The sequence below is a fragment of the Coturnix japonica genome, chromosome 3, assembly GCF_054131305.1.
Source record: "Coturnix japonica strain WE chromosome 3, WE-NBRP24, whole genome shotgun sequence".
In the NCBI taxonomy this organism is placed as follows: Eukaryota; Metazoa; Chordata; class Aves; order Galliformes; family Phasianidae; genus Coturnix; species Coturnix japonica.
Window position 1 is genome coordinate 64,403,489 of NC_140665.1, and position 26,563 is coordinate 64,430,051.

General features: G+C 45.2%; 1 protein-coding gene across 2 annotated transcripts in view; it reads right to left on the reverse strand.

The window, feature by feature from the left end:
- The window catches only part of SOBP (sine oculis binding protein homolog), a 99,474-nt gene that overhangs the window by 23,201 nt on the left and 49,710 nt on the right, over positions 1-26,563 (reverse strand). The window contains exon 5 of one of the 2 annotated variants that reach the window (XM_015858744.3): positions 16,679-16,774. The exons of the other annotated variant lie outside the window; for it this stretch is intronic. Within the exon in view, the coding sequence (XP_015714230.1) occupies positions 16,679-16,774 (96 nt within the window). The remainder of the gene's footprint in view (positions 1-16,678; positions 16,775-26,563) is intronic. 2 annotated transcript variants of the gene reach the window in all.

Here is a 26,563-nt window from a genome sequence, read left to right on the forward strand (position 1 = left end):
TGTACCTACTTCTTTCTAAGTAGGGTAATGTGTGGGAAAAAAAGGTCCCGCTAGGTCTCTTCTACTCAGATGAAAAGAGAGAATATGCTTTGTTTATCCCTCTGTTTAGTGGAGCGTACCTGACACCCAGCTATTACATAAATCACATCTATTCTTAGCAACCCGGGATGAATCTGGGATAACTCCACTGAAGCCAGTGTTGCTTTTTTCAGTTTGAACCATGTAGCTGAGAGCTGAATTTGGCACAAAGTACTTGTTTCTCACCAAGGAGGGTATGCCGCAGCACAGGGCATCAGACACACTACTTGGTAAAGAACACAAAGACAGGGACCCTGCTAGGAATGAGCTGTGTTACTGTAGATGGCACACACTCCTTGCCTCTGTGTATGATGCAATCTGTGACTGCCGAGGTTTTATCCCATGAACACATCGTGGAAGGCACATTCACACTCACAAGACCATGCAGATGATTCTCTAATTGCATAGCACAGAAGAAGTCAATGTATTTAAACCCTCACCCTACTAATATACTGCATGCTAGGTCCTCAAAAGTGCTGTGTCCTTTAGACTCCTCCTCAAGAGAGACCAAGTCCATCTAGCTTTCTGCAGTCCCTTTCCTTCTGCAGGTGTTTCTATGCAACTCCTGGACAGCAGCTGAGGCTTCAAGGGACAGCATGGCACTGGAAATGCTACTCATGAAACTAGCTGAAACCCGGCTGCCCAATGGAAACCAGTGGCCACTGCACTCACAGCCTCCTCCCTGTGTGTGTTCAATGTAACCAAAACATTTGCTTTTATTTTAAGGGCTTTTCTTCAACATTTATGTTAACAACCACTCTGGGTTGAATGCTCCTCCATCAGTGTGGTACTGTAATAAAAGAAGGAGGGTAAGTAGTTAGGGGCTGAGACAGGACTTACCAGTTGGCATCAAGCTCAGCCTTTAGGTTTTGCTATAGGAAATGCACATTGCAGGATGCAATATAGTAATGGGGGAAAGGAAGACAGAGTTAAGAACTGCATATTAACTAGGAGACCTGACTGGCAAAAATGACTACTCTTCACATCTACCCTGCACATCTATCACCCTGTGACATAGGAAGGAAGAGGACTGGGAGGTGGGGAAATGCCAGTTAACCTCAGGCACTAGTCCAAGCACAACGAGAGATCTGAGGGATGCGTGAGGGTTGAAATTCCATTATAGGTTTTAAATAATTAAGCACTACATGTTTGGAAGCTCATTCCTTCCTATTACTTTTTAAATAATTAATCTGTATTTACATCTATTGAACTTCATGGCGCTATACACATAACAAATTTGAGTCAAGTTGCAGAAGGGAGATTTTCCTGTCTGACAGCACCGCAAATGTTTCTTGTTTCAGTGGCTTCAGTCTGTGGGATCAGTCAAAATCCAATTCATCTAGATGCTGTACACTGCAGACACACATATAAAGGCTTTTCTATCAAATTATTCACAAGCAATCAAAACACTAAGAGGAGATGTAAATCCCTGGAAGAAAAAAATACGCTCCTAACAAACGTCTTAGAACAGCAAAAAGTGATTCAAGTTAGAAGAGAATAGACAGATATGAAAAGAGAGAGAGGAATGTACTTTTCCAATTGAGCACAGCCATTATGTTCAGTCTAGCGCAATCATTTCCATGTAACCTCTGGTCCAACTTCATAAAAAATTTACAGATTGCTGTGATTGAAAATGCTAATCTCAAAAGCTAGAATAACAGATAGACAGAGTAACAGAACCTAGAACAGTAAAAAAAAAAACACCTATCTTTACCTAGAGCACTTCTCTTCCTGCAACATATATTCTCTAATACACCCAGCGGGTTCTGCTCACTGGGAACTGCACAGGATGCACTCAAGAAAGCAGCCAGTGCTGCTCAGACCTTAGAAACAATGAAGCACTGGAACAGACTCTTGAAACCATAGCTCTGCCCTGGGAAACCAATCTGTAGCGCTGGCATCAGGACTGCATGTTTGTGGCAATGTGATTTGCAGATCAAGTTAGCTCCTATTTACGAGTAAGCAGATATTTATGCATTCACTTATGCAATTCTAGCTGGCATTCCTGCAAATTCTGTATGAAAGTCCAACTAAGTTATTTCCGTTTGAAACAGCATTACAAGGAACAGAAATGCTGCCAGCCAAACAGTTCCTTCAATTACAACAAATGGAGCAAAGCTGCCTTCAAACTGAGATCTCGGTTACACCTGCACAGCTATTCTGGAAGTTAATTAGATTGCACAGGGGTAAATACAGACTTAATGCGCTCTTCAGAGGGCTCATAATGGCAGAAGACATATTAGGGATAAAAGAAAGAAACCGGCTTCACTTTCAAATACCCGGGTGCTCTTTGCCACGAAGGTGGGCAAAACATCTTCACCTGTAGGTGAAGCAATCTGGTGGTAGAAATCATGGAAAGAAAGACAGTAACCATTTTGCTCTGTGATAATTCTACATTGTCGCCTTGCAGGGGAGCAGGACACTTAAAACACTTCTAGCAACGCTCTTATTTTGCAATTGTTACAAGAAAAAAAAATGCAATATCACATCCATTATGGACAGCTATCAGCTCTCATAATGACAACTTTCCTGCCTGCTCCTCTGACCCGTGCACCTCTAATTCAGAGCCCTATAGACAGCAGCTCAGCCTTCCCGAGTGGCAGAGCTGGAGCAGAGCTGAGCAAGAAGGTCAGCCCCCAGCGCAAAGCAGGCACGGGATCAAGGGCCGACTAACTCAAAGCACAGGAAGAGCCCGTGCCTCAGATGTCAGCTGCTTCAAAGCTGATGGCCCCACTGCTGCTAGAGTGGAGGTAACAATCAGAGCAGTGGATGCAGCAGGCTCCTCGCTGCCATAGCCAAGCCCGCGGCTCTGTGCGCGGAGCCAGTTTGGGGATTTTGCTTCCCTTTTAGACAAAGCCAGCAGATCACGGTATTCATATTTCAAGCCCGTTTTAAGGATCAAAAACCATCTTACTTAATAAAAAAGACGAGCAAGATTCAAAGCGAAAAATTATATGGGAGCTTCACATGCAGTAGGTAGAGAGGCAGCATTGTGTGACTTTTATCAGAGGTATGCGTTAGAGATTGCTTCTAATGACAGCTTCTAAAAGCACTCCCCCCCACCCAGCATTCATGTTTTCACATAAATCCAGATTCTGGCATATTACTTTACTGTGGAGACATCTTCTGTATACAGGATGGCTTATGCAAATTAACCACATGTCCTATAAATTAGTCCTGAAATGCCCAGGATAATGAGCTGCCTGCATGGTGAGTGGTGTGTTGTGCTCAAAGAAGGGTTCCTTCCAGGCTGGGAGAGCAGGAGGGCACTGTCAGTGTGTACGTGAGCGCAGCGAGGCAGGACGCTTCGCTGGCACCGTGCCGCCATCCTGCTGGGCAGAGCTCACTGACTAGGGCTGGAAAACGCAGTGCTAGGAGATACCTACAAATTGAAAACCCCATTAATTATTGGGAAGGAAGACAATGCACCCCTGGCTGCTGAAATCCAAGCCTGCAGATCTGCCCAGCTGACTTGGCTAACACATTTAAGCTGGCTGAAGGCTGGGTTTTCTTCCCTGCAGAATTTGGATTTTCGCTGCAAACTTTTTGACGTGTCTGTGAATGTTACTGAATTCAGTGCCTTTGCTGGAGACATCTGCCTGCCTACATAAGCTCTACCTTCTCTGCCTTCCCCACCTGAGATGGGCAGCACACCTCAAAATGAGCTCGAAGCTGGATCTCAAGAAAAAATGTTTTATGTCAGCTGCTGCTTTCTTGTGAAGTACAGGTTTAGGAGGAAGCTATAAGCACATGGGCTGCTTTCTGTGCCCCTGACTCAGGCAGTGCTGGCTCAGGTGAGGGAGTCGAACTGTAATAAATCAGATGACAAATCAAAACCACACCACTTGGTTTTGGTGTGTGCTTAACTGGCATTAGACATGTAATAATTAAAGCTATATTGAATTTGTGTGTGGGCAACTTAATTTGCAACACTACGATAATGAAACGACATTACTGCTCAGAAGTAGGTATCTGAAATATGAAGTATATTAGCATGACTTGGCAACACCAACAGACTTACAGATGCTTTACTTCGCACCCAATGCAGGCTTGGCCCTGAGCACGGCTACTGATGTTTGGACTAGACGGTCTTAGTGGACTTTTCCAACCTTAATGATTCTATGGTTCTAATCTGATGGCATCTTATTCCACCGGCCAGCAGTTGGGCGGAGGGGTGAGATAAAGGCAAAGCAGGTCAGAGGAATTTGTCCCCACAATCCCATAGGAACTTCAGAAATGCAATGACGTCGATTTTATGAACAGGGAGCAGAGACAAAGAGAGACCAGGTGACTTGGCTGGAGTGACAGGGAGTAGCTGTAGCAGCAGAGCCTAGAGGTGAGCAGCTGCCCCACTAGGTGCTGGTCTAACACCACACATCAGGGCCATCATCATCTCATATGGAACTCATGGTTTGCACTCAGAGTCACAAGCCTCACAGGCTGGTGGTTAGATGTTAAGAAAAAATTCTTTACTCAGAGGTGGTAAAGCACCAGCACAGGATGCCCAGAAAGGTTACGGGTGCCCCATCCCTGGAGGCACTCAAGGCCGGGTTGAATGGTGCCCTGGGCAGCCTGAGCTGGGTGGTGGCGGCCCTGCCCACAGCAGAGGGTGGGACTGGGTGGGCTTTAAGCCCCTTCCCATTCTAACCACTCTATGATTCTATGACATAGCCAGATATCAAGTTGTGTACTGCAGCAGGCAGCAGCCTGGCCTTTCTTTGATGTTAAGAACTCCATTTAGTAACATCTGGGCATTTAGGAAAGGGGTTTTCTACAAGCACAGAACTAAGGAGATAGAGAACACAGGAACCTGACATACCAAAAATATGTGACACAAGTTGCCTTGTACCCATGGAAAAGGATAATTAAACTGAAGGAAAGTAAGTTTTCAAGGAAGGAAGACAGAAAGGAAGAGGGACCTAAGGAAAAGGTTGCAAGGAGCAGAAAACAAAGAAAATGAATTCTGAGGAATTCTGTATGGAGAAGTGTGCTCAAGCTGGGTACAGGCCTAAGGGGATGGGCGCAGAGGCAAGCTGTTGGGCTCCAGGGCCCAGGGCAGGGGGAGGCAGTGGCTGTGCCCTGTTAGGACTGCTCAGCACTGCTCAGGTGCAATGATAGCAGCAGATGTTTCAAAAATATCTTAAACCTTCCTGCCCTCCTTTTCAGAGCTCCTGCATGCAGATTCAAATCCCTGGACATTCAGAAGCAATTATTTCCTAACGATGCTAGAAGCAAAGCTTCCAGTCCTATAGCTTCAAAAAACCCTGCTCGCCTGTGTTCTGCTGTTGACCTTTTCAAGACCTAAATATACACGAGATACCTAAATAGGATAATTGGCTAGAAATAATGCTGCTGTAAGCCATGGGCCATTCCCCAGAGGAGACGCAGGCCCACGGTAAGCAGGAGAGAAGTTACAGGAGCTCCATCCTTCCTGCTTTGCCCCCTGAATTCAAAGGCCTCTCTGCTGCTCACAGCTCTCTTGACTTCGTGTGAATTTATTCATGTGCATCCCAGGGTTGGGTTTCACAGTGGATGTGCTTGGCTGTACAAACTGTGCCAAGAGAGCTTAGTGGCACGGCACTGTTTTGTGCGCAAGATGTTACTTTACGAAAGGCAGGCCCAAATCCCTATTTCTAGCGTTGCACAATAGCATGCCGTGCAAGAAATAAACATGCAGTGGCCATGCAGACAAGCTAGATCAACAGCTCATCCATCACAGTGCTCTGCATCCCCACTGATGGAAAAGGGACAAGGGGCGATGCTGATGGCTTCTACACAGCAAACAAGCAGAGGCGGTGTTTGCTCATTCCAACGTGCAAAGCTGACTTGTTTAAATATGAATACGTTGCTTATAGCCAAATTTTAGTGACAGAAGCCCCATGGCATCTATCACTGTTTGCACTTTTGCTAAGAATAGTTGCACTGGCTGGGGAGCTTTTTGGATGTCACATCTGTAGGATATGTTTGTTCCCCCTATGCCGTCTCCACCCACTATGGTTCTCCCATGCTCCTAGGTGCCCTGTGTCAGGAGACATCACACACACAGCTTATGTGGTGTGGCAGTGGCCTGTATTCACTTCCCTGCTCTCACAAAGTCCTTTTCTCCTCCTGTCCCCTTCTCACTCTTCACCCATCCCAAATGCTGGCTGACCTGCCTTGAGCCAGGCTCCTTCCAGAGCTCACAACAATGCTGTGTTTGGAGATATAAGAAGGAGCAAATCCCACAGCAGCAGCAGCAAAATATATCACAGGAACCCCAAACACTGCTGCCTCCCTCCAAGAGCCATGATCATAGAATCACAGAGTCATAGAATTACCCAGGTTGGAAAAGACCTTGAAGATCAAGTCCAACCACAGCCTAAACCATAGTACCGTAACTCTAACAACCCTCTGCTAAATCATATCCCTGAGCACCACATGATGCTGATGCCCTCCAGGACCCGCCTCTGAGACAGAGCCACACAGGTGCCTGGAGGATCAGCAAGGCCCTCCATATCTCACCAGATAGCATAGCAGAATCACTGGGGGATCACTGGGCTGGATTTTGATGCACGTGGTGTCTTTGCCTCCATGGATATGACATCTGTGCAGCACTCCTGCTGTGCTACAAGTGCCCTGGCACCCCAGAAGAGGGGAGCAGCACAGAATATTAAGACAGGCCACCAGCAGGGATCACGGTTACTTTGGTCAGCTGGAATTTCAGCTGGTTCATTGGGATGGGTTTTCACAAAAAGGCAGACAAATATCTAGCTTTGCTCAGGGGCTGTGTGGGCAGCCAGGCCCTCTGGTTATCTCCCTTCAGTGACCACAGCTAATCTGGTTTGACCTCTGGACAGCTGGCACTCACCCAGGCCTCAGATTTCAGCCCTGCTTTGTGGCTGCAGGAAAGAGAGCCAAAAAGCAGGACTGCTGGCCTGTGCAATCCTATCAGCTGTGCAGCCCTCATTAAATGAACTCGGCACACTGGATAAGGACGACAGCACAGCACCTGGTGGCAATACGCTGTGCAAACCCTGTGGGGACAAAGTATTTGTTCAGCACAGTCTCCTGCAATATCTCGGAAAGCAAGGACCAAGGCATGCATACAAGAAAGCTGCAGATGTTTTCCAGGCCCTGAACAACCCCTGTGCCTGCTACAGTGTGCATGCACCTGCCATGAGGGAGGCTGCTCCCAGGGGCACTGCCCAGCAGCAAACATCCAGCTGCGTCATGTTGCTGTCACGCACATCTGGGGCCCACATCCGGAGACTGAGATGAGAGGGAGCCCCAGAGATTTGTCAGAAGAAGGTGAAAGATAACTGATAGGGGAGGCATTTACCTTTTCTCTATACTCAATCTATTTGCTATTATTTTCGTTTCTAGCATCCTTTGCCCTTACAACACGGTGCTAGGAAAGCTGCAATAAGATCCACCAGCCTGAAGTCCTGCCACCACCTCTCAATACTCCACAAACTCATCTCTGGGCCAGATTCTCCCCAGCTGGAGACTCCTTTGCATCACTCCAGCAGCAGATAGGCACCCCAGGAACACATCACATGCTGTTACACCTCTGTGGTGGAATGAAGGAAAGAGATCTCTCAGGAAATGACTATTTCCCATCTTGAGCGAAGAGACATTTATTTCAGTGCAGTAATGTTCATTCAGGACTGGGCACAGGTGGTCAATTATTTTTCTGCCTGTCTAGAAGAAGCACGTTGATTCCTCATAATAAAAACTATTAGTACAATCCTGAGTTTATTGCTCAATTAGGGAAGTGACATGGAGTTACAGCCTCTTGCAGGGAATACAGCTAGAAACACGTTTTTGCTGCTGAATGAAATAACCAACCTCCTCCCCATCAGACACAGAAAGTCTACACAACCATAGAACCAACTGACAGCTTTTTTAGGTCCTGTATTTAACTGGCCTGTGCAGCACTATACTGTACCACATATTGAAGCTCTACGATATAACTGCATTGCTTTCTCTGTTTAACACATATTTAATTGATCATTCAAGCACAGATTAAAAATAAACAACTGAGCACAGAATCAAATTTTGGTGCCCAGAATAAATAAAGCTGTGCAATGAGCAGGATTTGAGAACAACGTACATGTGCACAGTTTGAACGCTTTGTGGGATCCTCATGGACTGCTCCAGCAGAACGTGCTTCATTGCCTGGGCAGTCAGATGGTTTTTAAATGCCTGAAGGTAAAGCTGGGAATCTGTTCTCCACTACTGTGTCAGATAACAATTCATAATAGATGAACCTCTCTTTGCAAATACCAAGGGTGCCGTTGTCAGCTATTTGGAGTACCACACAACTTTAAATAATAGATATCGTTTTGCACTTCCAACATTTTAATCTCAATCTCAGATTGCATGCAAAAGTAATTAAATAACAGAATCCTCATTTCAAAGCTGAAGATCAGACACCTAGACATGAAGTTAGCAGATAGCTCGCTGTACCAGCAGTACCTCTACTACTGGTATACTGGTATACTTGAACTGAATGGCTTTATGTGCAAACTCAAGGAGTACAGATGCAAAAACATGCTGCTGATCTCATGGTTACGGCTGCCAAAAATGTGGATGTCATATGGAACATGTATCTAGTTAATGGACAGATACAGCACCTCTAGAAGCGGTTTAAAAAATCCTATATCTGCACCTAATTATTTTGAGTAAATCGTGCTCTCAGAGTTCTTCCTTTCCTTCATTAATGTCAGCAGACCCTGAACAGAGCTCAGCCCTGAGGTGCTGCAGTAGGAACATGAACCAAACCATGTCCTAAGATGAGGGTGCTGTGGAACTGGAAAGACATGAGATGCAGCTGGAAACGAGAGTGAAATACCCGCTGTTACAGCTGTAGTGCATCTAACCATAGAATCATAGAACCAATAGGAATGGAAAAGACCACTAGGATCATCTAGCCCAACCACTGACTCTACGAGAAACGTGTGACCCCCTGAATCTATCAGGAGCATCACCCTGCCAAACACAGGGGCCACCCTCACACAGAGGAGCAATCTCCACCACACTGAAGGTTTCACTGAAGTTGCTAATGCCAGTTTAGTGCCAGGGTACAGCACTGAAATCGAACAAATTGCTACAAGCAAAATGGACCCTCCTAGTAAGGAACAGTTCTGCTCAGGGTATCGCTGGGCATTAATCTGTCTGTACACCCACCTGAATCTACAACTGAAAGCAACAAGAATGCTTTGTGTGGGGAAACAGACACTTCTTCCCAAAGACGATGACAGCAGCACATCAAAATCACACTGTGCAAGACAACATTTATAAAGACCCTGACAGATATCATCGCTTGTTTGACTTATGGAGCCATCAAACGCTCACTTCCACGGAGCATTTCTGGGCCCTTCATCTGACTGAATCACCAATTTAGAATCTGTCAGACTTCATTATGCAGATTAAGAGCCTCTCCTTGGTTCCATTTGTTATGCATTAATAAGAGAGCATTGGTGAATGTATCCCCTCACACAACCAAATCCTTTGTGCCATTACATAGTAAATTTTGTTCTTTCGAGTGTTCAGGAAAAAAAAAAAGCCTCCACACAACAGCAACATGGCTTAGTTGCTATGCACAGACTGAGAGCTGCTGCATAGGGATCAGCTCTGGAGTTTGGCCTAACTCAAAGCACTCCAGGTGAACTACTCCTGGGTGCAATCAGACATGGTCTGCCTGTTCCTTTCACCTACACAAGTGTGCTCAGTCCCGACTGCTGCAGTACTCTCAGAGCGATGTGAGGTCCCCAGGCACAACCCCTGCCCTACTGCTCAACATCCAGTGCTGCTGCAATGCTCAGCACCAAAAAGCAGATTTATTATGAATGCTGGTAGGGCTCTTTTTTTCTCTCTCATTGACTAGATGTGACTCAAAAAGTTAATGGTAATTGCTCTCATCTTCATTTAGCAACGTGAGAGAGAGAGAGAAATGGGAGCAATTTGCAGATCTGAGAACAGGTCATTACAGGTGTGTTATATTAGTGTATTCATGAGCCCCCTGGGACAGCCATGCTGAGATATCCAATAACTTTCTTAATGTGTAATTACACACCATTGGACTATAATTGATTAATTGAGAAGAGAATGTAGGCAGATGCTAGGCCGAGGCTTCTGCTGCTCATTAAATGAATATGTCCTTGCTTCTTTCTAATAAGTTAAGTGAACTACTCAAAAGCAATTAAGTAGGAACTGAAATTCATTAAATTTTAAGTAATTATTGGTATTAACGTTTATAGTAAAATGCAGGATTTATATTTTGTAGAAATGGCATCCTACTGCAGAGAGCAGTGAAGCACCAGCTCCTTGCAGACAGGCCTGCTCCGGAGTGCCCTCAGAGCACAGCCCTCTGAAGTTAACCTGCCCTGCTCAGGAGTCATCTCCACACAGTTCCAAGTGTTCCCAAAGAGAGGGCCTTGCCATGGGATGGACCTCAGATATGATAAATGGAGATAACTTCTTTTTTCCAGACATTTTTACTTTAAGATTTGCAGAAATCGTCATCACAAAACAGCCTTCTAAAATCAATTTTCAGCTAACGGTTTGCTAACTTAATTGCTTAAATTCCCAGCCAATGAAAAGATCATTATTTTTTTAAGATCATTTTTGAAAAAGCTATTTTTCAATGAGAGCATGTTCAGTATATTCTAAAAGGGAGCTACAGGAAAGAAGGGAACAGACTCTTTATTAGGGTCTGTGATGACAGAACAAGGGGACATGGCTTCAAGCTCAAAGGGGGTAGATTTAGGTTGGATATACAGAAAAAGCCTTTTACAGTGTGAGGGTGTTGAGGCACTGGAACAGGTTGCCCAGAGGTGTGGTGAATGACCCATTCCTGGACACTTTCAAGGCCAGGCTGGATGGATGTTCTAACATCTCCTGTCACCTCCCAGGGAAACCACCTGCCTACCACATTGCTTAATCCCACCCTGTACCACCACTGAGTAGGCCCTCATTCCACTCCAACCTGTGGTTGCTCGCCACCCCCAGCAGCCCTTTGCATCCAGAAAATGAGACATGGGTCTTATTTCCAAAGCTGCTCCCTCAGGTGTGACTATCTAGTCTGACATGGTGGCATTTTCTGCACTGTTCTCTGATCACAGCGTTCACATTCAATGTTACAAATAAAGACCACGATACGACCTAGGCTCCGCTGTTATTTCAGTCACAGAAAAAGTTGAATTTCATGCAGTCAAGATTAGTGAGTTTTCAAGAACACCAGTACCAATTCTCTGCTAAAATTGCTTTGCTCAATATTTCTGTTCCAGAGCCATAACTGCAGTTCTGACAGTTCTTTGGGCCTGCTCCAAAGCCCCTGAAGACAACGCTGGGCTCTCCATCGGCAGCCATGCATTCCTACCAGCCGCAGGCCTGGATGGTTGCTGGCACATCTGACAGCGTGCCATGGGGTGCCTCCAGGCTGTGGCCGCAAACTGAGCAAGAAGCTGATGAAACCCACTGGTAAACAACCAAAAAATGGCACCAGAGGAAAGAGGCAGCAAAAACCAGGTGTCGCTAGCAGGCTCTGGTGTGGAGGTTCTGGCTGGTGGTTGGGTACTACCACCACAGGGTGCTCCAGCTCTGGACTGGTCTCTCCTGCTACATCCCCGCAGGGCAGTGGGATCTCCTTCAGACCCAACTTGGGGTACTGCCCTGAAGGCTGGAGGTGGCCAAAAAGCCTCAGTGTCCCAGCCCTTGGGAAGGCTGAGAAGGTGCTCTCCTTCTCTCTCTGTTGGTTTGAACCTAAAAGGAAGGAGAGAGACCATGGAGAGCCTCTGCTTTTGCTCTTTGCTAGGAATAAGGAGGCAGTGTGGGCAACAAAAGGGGATAGGCAAAAGAGAGGATAAGCAAAGCAATTTCCTCCTAATTTGGTCCTCTTTTAAGTGTCAGTGTTAGCAAGTGTACCAACAAGCAGTTCATTTCAGCACTGAAACAACAGCTGTTTTACTCGACACTGGGGCACGGAAAATAGGTCAGGTACCTTGAAAAAAGGGAAAACCCAAACCTTGCTTTCTGAAACCCAAATTCTTGTTGCTACCTGAGAACAGTGATACACTTACCTATGTTTAATGTGCCTAGGACTACAAAAGCTACAGGGCCTATCCAATCACACGTATTCTCAGTGCCCTCTAAAGCCTGTCTAATAAGTACTGAAGAGATTCCCTCTCCAGAACTATAACTCTGATGTTAGCCTACTTCCCCCCTTGTCACCCTCCTGGGTACCACCCTGTGCCAGGCTCACTGACCCACTGCAGCAGCCATGCGATAGAAGCAGAAAGAAGCATCCTCTGCAGCCCTGACTCCTCTCAGCCGTGCCACTGCCTCCATGAGGGCCTTCCGCTCACATCTAAGCAGCTTGCATTCTGTGCTTCACTTGTATTTGCGTCAGATAGCTTTTCAGAGCTTTCTCTCCCTTTATTTGCTAGTGATTATAGATCAATGGCTGTGGGTGAGTTTGTGTTCAATCTGATAACAAGCATCTTTTATTTTTTGCCTTTTATGTAGCGGTTTCCGAATACCAAGACTATCTCCTAAGTCAGTGCACACTGGAGTCACAAATTTATCCTCCTGGAGCAGAACTGCTGGGAGCAGACTTTTGGATTTCAAAGAGAAAAAGACTTTACTGCAGCACAGCCGTGGATCACAGCTGAGTGTAGGACTGGAAATGATTTTCTTTTTCAGGCTGTTTGTGCTTTTTGGGGTTTTCTTTTTTTGTTTGTTTGGTTGGTTTTGGTTGTTTGTGGCGTGTTTTTTTGCCTGCTTTGCATATAGTCCCAGAGCAGTGGGTGGTACTCAGACCATCTCCATAAACAAATGACCTGGAAAGCAACCTGGCATTTAATTTCCTCAGCCCATTGGACCTTCCTGAGCTTAGACAGCAGCACACTGGTCTGAAACCTTGACTCGGTATTCTGGGCAGCCCAGAGGGGGGAAGGTTGATCTGTTGGTTTTTCTCTCCCACTTTTGTTAAAAGGCACCCAAGCATGGTTCTTCCTACTCTGACTACCCTGGGTAGGTGCCAGATAGATTTCCCTTTTCTCTAGGCAATGACTGAAGAATTTCAGCTGGCTAAGGCCAGGGCTGGAGGCTTTTCAGTGGCCTTTTCATCCCAGCCTGCCCTTTCTCAGCAGCTAATCTCATCTCTGCCCAGATCCACTATTCGCTGGACTGGACCGCTCCTTTACAATCAGCTTCCAGAGGACTAAATTCTGCCTTTTCCTTGTGGAAACAAAGAGATCTGTCTGAAAGAAAAGCTTCCAGCCACTCATGAAAAAAGGAATTAAAATCCTGAGGCAGTGCCTATGGTAGTAGGGTGGGTGGCTGGCCAAAACGGCATGCTGGCCAGGCTCTTTAAAAAGAAATTTGCATTATGCACTTCTCAGTATTTATCGTGGGTAACTAATCTTAAGAAAACACGATCCTCAAAGCTGCTGAAAAGCTCACAGGGAAAAATATATCTCCTCAATGACTGGAGCTTCTCATCCAGTTTGCTTTCTGTGCTGTACGACACAGTACATGACACAGAACACACCTGGATTTAGTGCGTGACATTATGGCCCTTACCTAATCCTGTAACTGCATAATGGCTTTCTATGCCAACCAAAATCTTTAACTGTCTCTGCTTTTCTTAACATACACTGTAAGCACTCAGAGGGTTATTTTGCACAAGTTATAACTCATTCCTCCTCCTTTTTCCTATCAAGCTGTGTCTCAAATAAAAAAAAAAAATACTCAGCAGAGCTGTGCCACCCTAACCTATCCTCCTCTGAGGTGTGAGCAGTGAAGAAAGCACATGACTTGCAGTACTGCAGGCTGCCATGCTTTCAAATTCCTCCAAGTACTCAGGAGTTAAGCTCTCCCTGGTGCCTGTGACCCAGGCTATTAGCATGCAGCCCATGTAGTACAGCTCCCGCGGGCAAACATCCGTGCACAGCCCTACAGCGCCCAGCCCTGCACCCGCCTGCCAGCGGCACACAGCACAAGCATCTCCCCAGCCCACAGCCCACACTCAGTGCAGCAAACCTGGCCTGAAAGCGGCAGCTGAACCCTACAGCAAAGAAAGCACTTTGGAGCCTCTGCTACCCACCTCACCTGACAGGCTACAGCAGCACTCAACTGCACTAAGAAAACTCCAAGGACTTCCTCATTCTCAGAAGCATAAACAACTTTCAGTTTCTCTTTCCTTTAAGAATCTCAGCTATCCACTCCTCAGGCAGCGCCTGACTTGCACTGTTAGAGCCTGGGTAAGTTTTTACCGCTGGGAAAATATTTTTTAGAGGAAGCAGCTGTCCCCGCTCCTTTCGTTCATATTTTTGGTCTCATCCCTCCCAAGGAAACAGTTGGTAGCACAAACCCAGGAATTCCAACTGGCCTTCAGGAGACAGATGCTGTCTTGCTGGCCACTTCCCGTGACATTCACTTTACTCTCAAGTACATTTTAATACATCATAGCTACCAAAAAGAAAAACAGAAGGCAGACATTAAGAAAAAAGCACTACCTCTCTGTGAAGCATCTTTAACAAATAAGAACACCAGTTCCCTCTTTCCCCAAAGCCTGGCCCCACCATTGTACATCCACTATCAGTTCCTAAAGTGCATCTTGAAAGATAGCAGAGGTACTCATTGTTTGCCTACTCTTTTTTGTTTCCACCGGCTAATTGAGTACTGGTTACATCCCTGCCAATTTTGTTTCCAATAGCATAGGAAAATACAACTATGACAAATTGCTTTTATTACTTCCTTAAACAAGAACTGAAACTTGTCCAAAAAAGCACATGAAAGACTAACTTGGATGGTTTGAGCTTTTGCCAGCTACAGAAGTGATACAATAATGCAATAACTTACATGCATATTGCTAAAGGAGTATTTAACAGGGCTTTGAAAGAATGCTTGATTTTAATAGTACAAAGGAGGTTAATTGGCTCTTTCATAGCTTGAGCTAAAAATATAGCAGATTTTCAGTCAAAGCAACACATTTCTTACTTTGTACACATGCCATTATGTTGTCTTATGACCCTAGTCCTGAAGTTCAGCAACACTCAGAAGCCATCCTGACTTCAGGGGCATCAAGGGGGTATGGAATGGGTCCTCACACTCAATCTGAGCTAGGGCACGGTAATCAAGCATGGCTGTGACAAAACCCCTCCACTTAATAGGCAATAAAATTGTGAATACTGCAGGGAACCCCTTTTTGTGTTTGTCTACTTTCCTCACCTTAGCACGTAACCCTGTTGCCCCTGAAACCATCAGGAGCTTTGCAAAGGATTAAAGAGGAAGCAAACCCAGGTCAAAAGGTTCAAGTCCCTTTTTGTTTGAGGAAATTACACTGGGAACCAGACAACTCGGAATTCCGAGTGTCACACGTGGCCCTGAATATCCTGAAAACATTGTCATGACCCCACAGGGGCTGGTTCCGCACTGAGGATCCTGGCAGTACATGAGCCTGTGGTCCACCAGTGTGGATGCCAAGCCCATCTCAAAGGGAAAGCAGTGTGAGCATCTCTACAGATTGCACCAGTCTTGGGGCCAGTTCTTGTGCTGGGTTATCCCAGCTCGGCATCTTGGCTCCCCTGCCTGTCCTCCCAATGGATCAAGGCTGGCATTCGGTCAGCACCTTGTGCATATGCTTCAGTGCCTTGAGAACTCAGTTTGTTCCTCTGCTGTCCCTCTCTTGGCTATTAAAATTAGGACAAAAGCACTGTGGCTTGTTTCAGCTTGTTTCAAAATCTAACCCTGCGTTCTGGTTCTCTGCAAATATTTCCATTTAGCCAAATGACACATTTTATGTAGGTGAGGCAAGAAAAAGGGTGGGTGTGAGGGGGAGATCTTCCGATTCGTCTCAACCTCCATTTTCAAACGCAGTACGTGAATCTCTTTTACATACACTACAATTCAATCTCTATTTACTCTAGGTAAACAGCAAAACTCATTGTGGAGCACTCATTTTTGCAAGCTAATCAAGAACATTAGGTCCCAACAGATTCATTTAATAGAAATATAATAGGCATTCCTGCTTGCCTTTCATCTCGCCTAGCTGCAAACGCTGAAATGAACAGAGAGTTAACCCTGCCTTGGAACTGAGATCCCTTTGCAGCTGATAGTGGCTGTGCTTCAGTTTGCAAACACTGCAGGCTCCCCATCAGCGCTTCCTGGCTTTTGCTCTTTCCCCACAGCAGAGGAGCAGCAAGGAAAGGGCTGGGGGGGAGGAAGCACTGAGCCCTACGGCTGTGTATACTGAGTTGATGGGGATGAGAGTTTTGGGGCCCCAACCTGGCTGTCTCCTTGCCCCACATAGGACCAGGCAGCACCACGAGGCCGTTCACATTCTGACATCAAACACAAGAGATTGGCAAGCAATTCAAGATCTTAAATCGTTCACGGATACCAGAACTAGCATTAGAATGCTAAACAGGAATGGAAAAGAAAAAAAAAAAAGAAAAGAAAAGAAAAAAAAAGAAAGAAAAGAAAAAAGAAAAGAAAGAAAAAAAGTAATATTTCATAATGTATGGCATAATGAACAAAAGCCTTTCAGAAAGCAAAACGGTTTTCACTGTGCTAAAGTAACAATCTAGACTTGTTGTAAGTATGTTATTCTTACAAGTAGTTCGCAGTTATTCTTGAAGGCAAGTCTTGGAGTTTCCTTAGCATAGTGCTGCTGGGGAAAATTTTCAGCATGTCCATCTTCATCTCTAGCCTGAAGGGAAATATAATGGCCTATTTAGGGACTTACAAATAATGGAAGGAAAAAAAAATAATAGCTAAAAGCATAACAGCTCAGATCATTACAATAGACGGGAATCCCCAAACAAAACATCATTAGAAAGTTCGTTTAAATACACCTTTTAGATACGAGAACCTGCGATGCCGTTCTCTTACACAGTGTATGTTGAACATGCAAATTCATCGCAGCACAATCATTAGAACAACAAAAGACAAACCCAAAACAAAATATTTGAGCTGGAAACCGTGAGTAACTTCAGGGTTTCCATTTACCTCATTGCATTTTTCAGGATTACATTACATACGTTCTTGTTTCAACTCTTTGACATGCGTAAGCAATCCCTAGATAATGTATTTGCAGTTTAACAGCAAGGCCAAAAAAAATAAATCAGCTTTCATAGTCATATTTTACATGTAACACTATTGTAGACAAACGGACTCCCCCTCTGTGCTTAAGCGAAGATCCAAAAGGAGCAGTCAGCTCACAAGAGCAGCCACCCTTCCATCAAACACGGGAAAAAATATTTAATTACCAAGATGCATTAAAAGTTATCGGTTATTTGGAGCTGCACTGTTAATTAAGAAAGCCGAAGTTTAAATGGAGACATTAACAGAGCCCATTAGCAACACTGCCTGCATACAGCATTTTCCTCGTAATCTGCAGCGTTTTCGGGTTTTGAGCTGAAGCAAAAAGGAGAAGAGGGTGAGAGGAGGAGTGTCGGCAGAGCACTCATTTGCACTGTTCATTTGGGTGACACTTGCACTCTGTTCCGCTCCGTCTCATCTGATCCCTGACTGTTCGCTCTCTCCCTCTCGCAGCCTCCCGAAATTCACAGCTGAGCTGTCTCCCTCGCATATGGCTTGCATATAATTATGCACATTCCATTTTACACTGCATTAAAATGATGAGATCCTGGCTCCCTGCCAGCGTATTTAAATAAGCCCCAATGAGCCAGGGGTGGGGGAAGGAGTGGGGCCGAGGAGGGAATGAGGGAGGGATGCAGCGGGGGGCACTGTGTAGTTCCAATCCCCAAGGGGTGATGGCCGCCAGGCCTGGGGCAAGGCATCCCCATGGCCGTGGCAGCTCTCCAGTATCGTCCCTCCTTGTGCGGCGCGGTGTGAGCTGCCTGTTTGCACGTGTCACGCTGCCAGCGCAGGGACATTTTTTTTAGCGTTGGCATTTGTGAAAGCTATTTGCACCTTGCACGTTGCATGGCTGGTTTGCCTGCAGAAAGGCTTCTGCTTATATGCTGGAGTAGGGCTGGGAAAGGGGAGCAGCGGGTGAGCGGTGCAGGGATTTGGGGGAAAACATGATGTGGTTACACCAGCTGCACCTCAGCTCTCTGCTGGCTGCCCAGCAGTGCTAGCAAACTTTGCCCAATGGAGACAATGCAATTTTTACAAGTGCAAACTTTGCCCCAAAGTATCTTTCAAACAGCATCTGCTATCTGGAAATAGAAAAATAGCTCACAATGTGCATGTTGTAGCAGCTTATATATATTTTTTCCTCTGCTGCCTCAATAGCTGCCATGTGGAAAATGTTTTGCAACTTTCCTTCTATCCACAAAGAAGAGGCAAAGCATTGCGGAGCACCTGAAATCCCTTTCATATTGACAAAGGCTTAAATGTATTCTTCTAATGATTAACTTGGAACCGTACCCTCTCTCACACAATACATTTCCCTCCCATGCTGCATCAAATACCAAGTCCAAATCTGAACATAGTTTATTAAAAAATAAAATGAAATTGCTCATTCTGAAAGCAAATTTGGTCATTTTCTCATCTCGCAGCCTGGGTGAAGGGACACGGCCACTCGCTGAGGCCCTTCCAAGCAATTCAGAACTCAGTGGGGCACAGATGCCCTCCCAATGCCATGCCCAGCTCAGCATCAGCTGCTCCAGCAGCAGCTCTGCCCTGCAGAAATGATTGCAGAGTTGAAAAGACCTGCATGCAGCCAGGTGGCAGGGACCTGCTGAGACCTGGCATGGGGCTGTATGGGTGCTGCACAGGGCTGGGAGCATTGCCTCAGAGCCATGCAGCCATGTCTTGGAGCTGCAGAGGATGCTGTACATGTGCTGGGCTGCAGGTTGCAGCCTGTCTCTCGGGGCCCTGTCCCAGTGCACACACCTTGCGAAGTGAAATGGATAGCAGGGTGTTTGTGATGCACGTGTCACAACACAGAGACAAAGCCTGCTGACCTTGAGCCACTTTACCAAAACTGCTGGTTCAACAAAGGCTGCTGCTGGCAGTGACACGCTCCCCTCCTGCCTTTCCTTATTACATTTCACTTCAGGTGTCACCAAAATTTCCCTGTCTCAAAACCAGTTGAATGGCATACTGCTATCATTTACTTAAGCAGCAAAAGTATACTTGGTTAGCTTCTTTCAACTGGATAAAATACTCGATCTCAGCATCCAGACCTATTTCCCCAGCTGCCTCACATGAATCCATCACTACCATCTTCCAGTCGTAAATAATTTGTAGAAGGAAATACCCTTACAATGTTCAGCACCGTTATAAGCGTATTAAGAGTGGCTCGGGGTGTACTGTGTCACTGCAACGCTGTGATATGCCTGTATCTGCGCTGAGCCCCTCTGTCATTGCTGCACACCAGCAAGCACCTGCCCCACTGCTCTGCCTCTCTGTCTCACTCCCAGCACACTGGCATCTGCAGCTTCTCCATCAGCCCCACTGCCATGGGGTGCATTTTGAGTGCTACAGTTCAACAGAAAGCCGCTGAAAAAAAGAGCAAATCAAACCTGTCATCTCCCTGTTTTCTGAAATGCTTTTAAACCCCAATACTGTTACAGAAATGCTTTCAACAAAAAGTGCGTGTCCAAAGTGCTAGATGTAATGAATGCATGTATGCAATGTACGGTACGACTGCTCTCATAGCACATTTTGTTCCAGGACAATAAATGCTTCAGCTCTTACCCTGCACCTTAGGATCATGGTGAACACTCTCACTTTCATCAGCAGAAAACCACTTCAACTTTTCTGCAGCAACACGTCTCCTGGGATTTCCAAATCCCCCACTGAGCAGCCCCAGCTGGCAGGTAGCTGCCCGCCGGCAGGGTGCCATGCAGGAGGCACAAGGGCTGCAGGCAGAGGAGAGCTCATCACCCATGGCGTGTTGATGGCCAGGAAGATCTATGGAGGAAACTACAGCCACCTCTATGGGACTGGCTTGACTTGTAAGTTCAACGTGAGGATGGGTGGCAGAAGAAATTGCGGCCTTTAATTGCGGGTTAGATATCAGGAAACCCATCTTAATGATAGGTACAGCAAAGCATTGGAGTAGATTGCCTAAGGAGGCTGTCAAAACCCCATCACTAGAGATTTTTAAGAGCAGATTAGGCAAACATCTGTCAGAAATGGCATGCGTAGAACAGCTCCTGACTTGAGGAAGCGGGGTGGATGAGTGCGTCTCCTCTCCCAGGTCCCTCTCCTTGCTGTTCTCTGACACTGAGCTTTGAAGGAAAACAGTAGGAGGATAAGCAAGTTTAAAAATAAATAAATAATAAAATAAATAAATCAAAAAAAGAACAGAAAGAAGGATCTGAAAGGACCTCTCCGAAAATAGCACAGCATTTGATGTTCAATGTGTACTCATTAATAAGTGCATCATGACAACTATTTTTGGCTACACAAACTGTGCTATCTGTTCATCAGCCAAGCAGCCTATATTTGTGAAAGATGCCAGTAGTTTGGAAACAGACTATATATGAAGTCAGGATTTCCTTTTTTAACAAGAAGGAGGAAGAACAATCTACAGTAGAATTTCCTCCTCTCCAAAGTGCTTCAATTTCTGCATGGATATTTGTTTCTCTGCAGAGAGAAAAATTATCTTGATCCAGATTGGGGATCCCTTAGCTTCAGTGCCTTTTTATGCAGCCTTACTACTGGAAAAGGAAATCTGTGCTTGCAGCTTAATATTAAGGGCAGGATCTCATGATAGTGTAAGTCACGAGGCAGGCTGAACAGAATAATTTATTAAGATGGAACTTGTTAATGCAAAGCTTTCACTAAAACAGGACAATGCTTTTGCAATAAAATCCTAATGCTTGGTCCACGAAAGTTTAATGCCACTTAAATGAAAACACCTAACATCTACTTTCAAGGAGGAACATCTGACTGAGTAATGCGGAGTGACAGAATATTAGTCTGCTTACTCAGTATAAAATTGCCATCTAATTTCCCTAAATGTCCTTTAAAATGGGTGAAACATGTGGCGGCCACATCTAGATATATTAAAGGCAGGCTGAGCATCTCTGGTAGGACAAAAAGAGCCATGGAAAGTCAAACACCATCACTAGAAAGGTGCAGACAACTGCTGTAAGGCCAGCATCTCATAGTGATGAGCAGCCTGCATTGCCCTCAATGCTATGGACCTGGGCTGGCTATGGGACAGAGCACCATGTCTTCGCATTCCCCGCAGAGGTATCTCTCCAGCCAGAGGGGTGAGGAATTGCTCCTCCTCCAAAGGCATCTCTTGAAGGAAATCCTCAGGGAGACCCTAATGCTTTAAATTCCAGTTCCTGTGGATTGCTGCTGTCCCACATAATCAATTGTCATGGTCTCTGTATTCACTGCACCACCAACGGTAAAAATAGTACTCCGCTTCCATCTGTTGTATGTATTCTTTCCAGAAATGTGGTTGGGCTCACTCTGGCCTGGGGCTTGGTGGGAGCACTGTGGCCCTGCACCCCCAGCAGAGCCTGCCCGGGATCCCTGCACTTAGTGAGCAAGTCCCTCCCTCAGAAAAGACCCTGCTAATACTTCACGAGAAGTCTGCCCTCCAGAAGGATTCCTGGATTTTCCTGAATGGCAAAACAACACTATCTGTGGGCTCATTACATCCCTCAGCTGCACATAACCCATTAACCTCCACAGTTGTCATTTCTGGGCTGCCCCATACCTTGGGCCCTCCCCAGGTGAGAGAAGCCTGCCCAGCACACAGCTCCCAGCCCCAGGGTTCTCTGCTGCAAGCAGCTCTGAACAGTTGGTGGTGGGCTACAGATAGTTCGTGGGCCACATGGTACTAACTTCCCTCATTTCCAGCTGCTAAAATGCATTTAAAGACAGCTAAAAATACATTAAATACTTTCCTAATGTTATTTTTCCATGTAAGCAACTGCTGTAGTCACCACAGGAATGTTATTTGATCGCCAAGGGGAGGGGAAGTGGTCCACGAGACAATCTGTCTGCAGGAGGTGATCTACAAAGTTAAAAAGAAATTGGGAATGTGCCCCCTTGTAACTTCTATATGAAGTGTGCAGAGGAAAACCAGCAGGGCTTCTGCTAGCTTCTTTTGCTCCCTTGAAGGAAGCCACTGGTGAATGGAAGCAAGGGGAGCGGCTACCAATGCCAACCCATGAGCTGGGGATTGTGGTTCTCCTTTCAGCATGCAGCTGCAGGCAGGCAGATCTGTACCATTCTATTGCTGGGATCTGCCTACAGACTCCCTTGAAACTGGGAGACTGCCCTGGTACTCAGCCGCTCCAGGCTCCCATATGCTACAGGACAGGCCACTGTGCTGAAGTAGCCTTCCAAGAGAGCAAGGCCATGTGGTCACTGAAGAGGGAAGATGACCTTGTAAAGAGGTCATCTCCAAACAGAATCTAAGGCACAACTCCTTGCAGGCACTCTAGGCATGGCCAATGACCCTCTTTAAGCAGCCCATGACTTGCAAAGAGCTGCTGAGGCTTTACTACCATATGTTCACAACCAGTGGTGGTGAACCTGGCCTCCAATTTTTGTCCAAATTTTAGTTGGCATTTAATTTCTACAACTGCCAAAAGTGAATACAAAGTCTGAAAACAACTGCACTGATGGCAGACTAGATCAGAAAGGAGTTTCAAATCCATAACTTTAGGGAAAGAGTTGATGTTGATGTGGAAATGATTTGGGGTGTCAGCAATCTGACTGGTGTGATTAAAACTGGAGAGAAGGCATCATTGAGAACATCCTGCAACCTCCTCCTCGGAGCTGACGTAAGAAACACTCTCTGACTTTAAAAATAAATGGTCACTGGGTCAAAGCTGCTATTCTAACCAAATCCAGCCCACTCTTCCTCATTGTCCCTTTCTGAACAGGTGTGAAAACTTCTGGGAAAACAGGCAGTTTTGCTAAGAAAAGCTGCCCCAGCAAAATGCCTTGTGACAAAGAAGGGGAAGGCGCAATCTGTGGAACAATAGGGCAGCGTTTCTGAAATTATCCTTGTCAAAGCAACTGAAGAATGTCACGTTCATTTTCTTGCATAACAGAAGCACACCAAAACCTTTGAACAAATGTGCCTGGAAATCTGATCAAACAGATATTTGTGGATCTTCTCTTTTTTAAAATAATGCTTTTCTTCACAGTCTGCGGCTCAGAATGGTACAGCTTTTTGTATTACATTTTTCACTCAGTTTCATGGCATGAAATTAACCACAGCTTCTATTTAAAATGCAAGCTGCACATTCTACTATAATGTAGGTAATATTAGAACTGAATCAAAAGGAAATGCTAACAACAGTACTATCCTGGTGTCTGGTAAACCCATAACTTCCTTTCTACTGTGTTTAAAACTCACTTAAAACTTACAAAAAAGAAAGAAAAAAATAAAAAGGGAAGAAAGATTTGGCTGTATGGATTCAGTACAGATTTTCCCTCTCTAGGTTTGTTTTATATTCTTTAGAGAAGAACTGTGATTTTCTGCTCATCAGGGTTTTCTTTCCATACAGCTTGCTCCGCTGTACATGCATAGCCCCTTCTATCACAATAAAAAGAAAATCTTGGTCAAAACTGATGACTGCTTCCAGTTTTGCCCTATATTGGGAAAGAGCAATGGATGGAACAACAGCACCTGCTGTCCTGGTCCACTGCTGTAATGAGTATGGGAAGAAGTGAATGACTGAGAAGCTCAGAGTCCTGGACTCTCCAGCAGGTGAAAGTGGCCCAGCCTCCAGCCAGCAGTCCAGGCAGGGAACTGCCTTCTGCTCCCAAAGAAAAACTCCCCATTAAGTCTCCTTTCCCCTTTACTTTCCAGACCTATACACCTTCTGGACAATACAGAACAATACAATTTGTCCTCTTCTGGACAATAACCAGGCAGTTTCTGCAGCTTTCACAGTACAGTGATATACGGGACGTATTCAGGTGACTGCCAAAAAGGCTCATTTTTCAAGCTGCATGAACCTTTACCCGTATCATAAATTTTTAATAACCAGTTCTGAATTGCCAAAGAATAAATATGATAACAAAAACATCACACTGAGATAATCTGGAAGAAAAAATACTTTGTTTATTGCCCCTACGAACGTTTCTTCAACAAGCCACAGCTGTGCGAGACCTTCATAACACTGGGACTGTCCTGCTAATCTCCCTTCTGATTCACGGCAGGCCCAACTCGGAGACACTAATGGACTCTGCTTGACAGTTATTGTAACTTATTCAATGCACAGCCTAAAATATAGCCAGGAAAGGAATTAAAATATACTACAGATTTCCCAGCAGATTCCATTTTGGTAACGGGCAGCTCACAGCAGCATAGCCGATCGTTCCCAACAAGCTTTCCCTCCCTCTTCCCATTCTTCATGTGTTACAGTTTATAGGATAAAAACATTTTCTGGGGCACTTTGAGTGTTTCACAGTCAGGTAGCTCAAGCATCCTTTCCACCACTGCTTTGCCTACCAGAATTCCCAGGCACAGAGAAGAGGCTGCTGCTGCACAGGGCAATCACATGCTTCCAATCAGCCTGCCAGAGACACGGAGAGGCAAAAAAACAAAACACCCAGGAAAAAATAGAATCCTTGAATGCTGGTTATGGTTAGCTAAGGCTTAAAGACACAAAAAAATGCTGTCCCCAATGAATTTGTTTCAATGCATCTGCTTCTTTCAAGCTCTGGCATTGTCAGTACCAAAGTAAGACTGCTGATTTCCTCTGACTGTGGTATCACATATATGATTAATCATTTTGACCCAGAGCATATATTTTTTTAAAGCAATTGAAGGCCGGTTTAATGAACTCCTCTCCCGCTGGCTTTATAGACCAGTGATGATCAACACACCATTAAGATAAACTTTGTACCCTAACCCTCCCCTCTATGACAGCTTGCCTTATTTGCCTCACAACAGTCAATAACCAATTAAGAAACAACGGGTTTGGTCGATATGGAAGATAACAATAAGATTTCAACAGCTGGAAAATTCTACTCATACTCTTTCTTAATTCACATCTTTTCAGTACATAAATAGTTCTGCACTTGGAATAAATGTGGAGAAAGAAAAACAATGGCCAGATCTGGTTGGTAAAGCTTTCCCTTAAATGTTCTGCATCTGAAAGCATGATAAACACTCAGCTGTGATCAATGCCAGACAGGCAGGAAACTATTCTCTGGATTTGTTGTGGCCTTTTAAAGTGTGAAAATAGAAATTTCTCCCTGATTTGGCCATGAGTGACAGATCATTTGGGCCATTCCCATTTGAAAATGGAGTGACCGTAATATTTTTCAAAGAAATAATTTAGGAGCTGGGTTATGGGGGGGGTTAAAGGGTGATCAATCTGTCAAGGGGGGCAAAATCTAACAGGGATGGAGCATAAATAGGAGAATGGGCAAGGAAAGGATGAAAAGAAAGGAGAGGAAGCTTTGATACAAATGACATCTTCTATCATCTCCCAGCCTTTCTTCAGATGATGAATGGTTGCAATAAAGGGTGGGATAGTAGCAGCTATAAGCAAGACAAAAGCACGACCTGGCTGGTGGTGAGAAGCACTGATTATAATTCCAGACATCCCAGCTGGAGGTCAGTGACTGAGGTCACAACATCATCACTGGCTTTAGCTCTAACACCAGGTTTTACTTCCCCTCCCCAGCACCTTTTATTAGGTCCTTATTCAAAGTTTTACTTTCAAAGATAGAATAATAGGTTGATACAACACAAATCAGACAGTCCCCTTTTCCAGTATTTCCACTCTTCTGTAAAGGAGAAAGGTGCTACTCTCCTCCTGACAAACAAGATGTAACTCAAATGCCTCTGAGTTTGCACCAAACACAGGCAGCAAATTATTTCTAAATAACATGCCTATTACTATGCTTGTCCACAGCAACCCTCTATCACCCAGAGGCCCCACAATCATGCCTGAAAACAGGAAACTGTCCATTCAAGCCCATAAGAAAGTCCAGAACACACAGGCCTTTTCAGGCAATAGGAGATAGGCAACTATAACTTATCTTCCCAACTTGCCTTGAGATTTGATAAGTCCTATTCTGAGTTTTCTCCTTTTTGTCACAGTAAGGTGAAATCTGCTGAAAAGCACCTTTGTCTTCTCAGTTCCCTTTACTACTGTCATCCACAGGGAGCAGATAGAGGTAGATCCTTGGCTAGATTTCTGTGCTGATAAGAATCCGCTGATAGCATCTCCAGCAGTTTACTTCACACCCCTGACACTATCTAATTGCAGCTTGGTTTTCAACTCTGTGCATTGTTAGTACAGAAAAATATATATCTACATACTATTCGACCTCTACATCTAGGTGCTTCCACTAGAATATGAGCAGGCAGAAACATATTCACCACCACCTTTATCTTCTGTGTTGATTCAGATGGCTTGTTTGCCTCCTCCATTCCCAACCCAACTTGTCTGGCCTCTTACAACATGCAGAGGCTATCTCTCTCCTGTGGTCCTAATTTACTCTTTCCTATTTCTCACCTGCAGCTCCTGCCTGGAGAAGCATCCCTGGAGGTTGAATGGGACTCTTGTATGTTCCCAGAACTGCT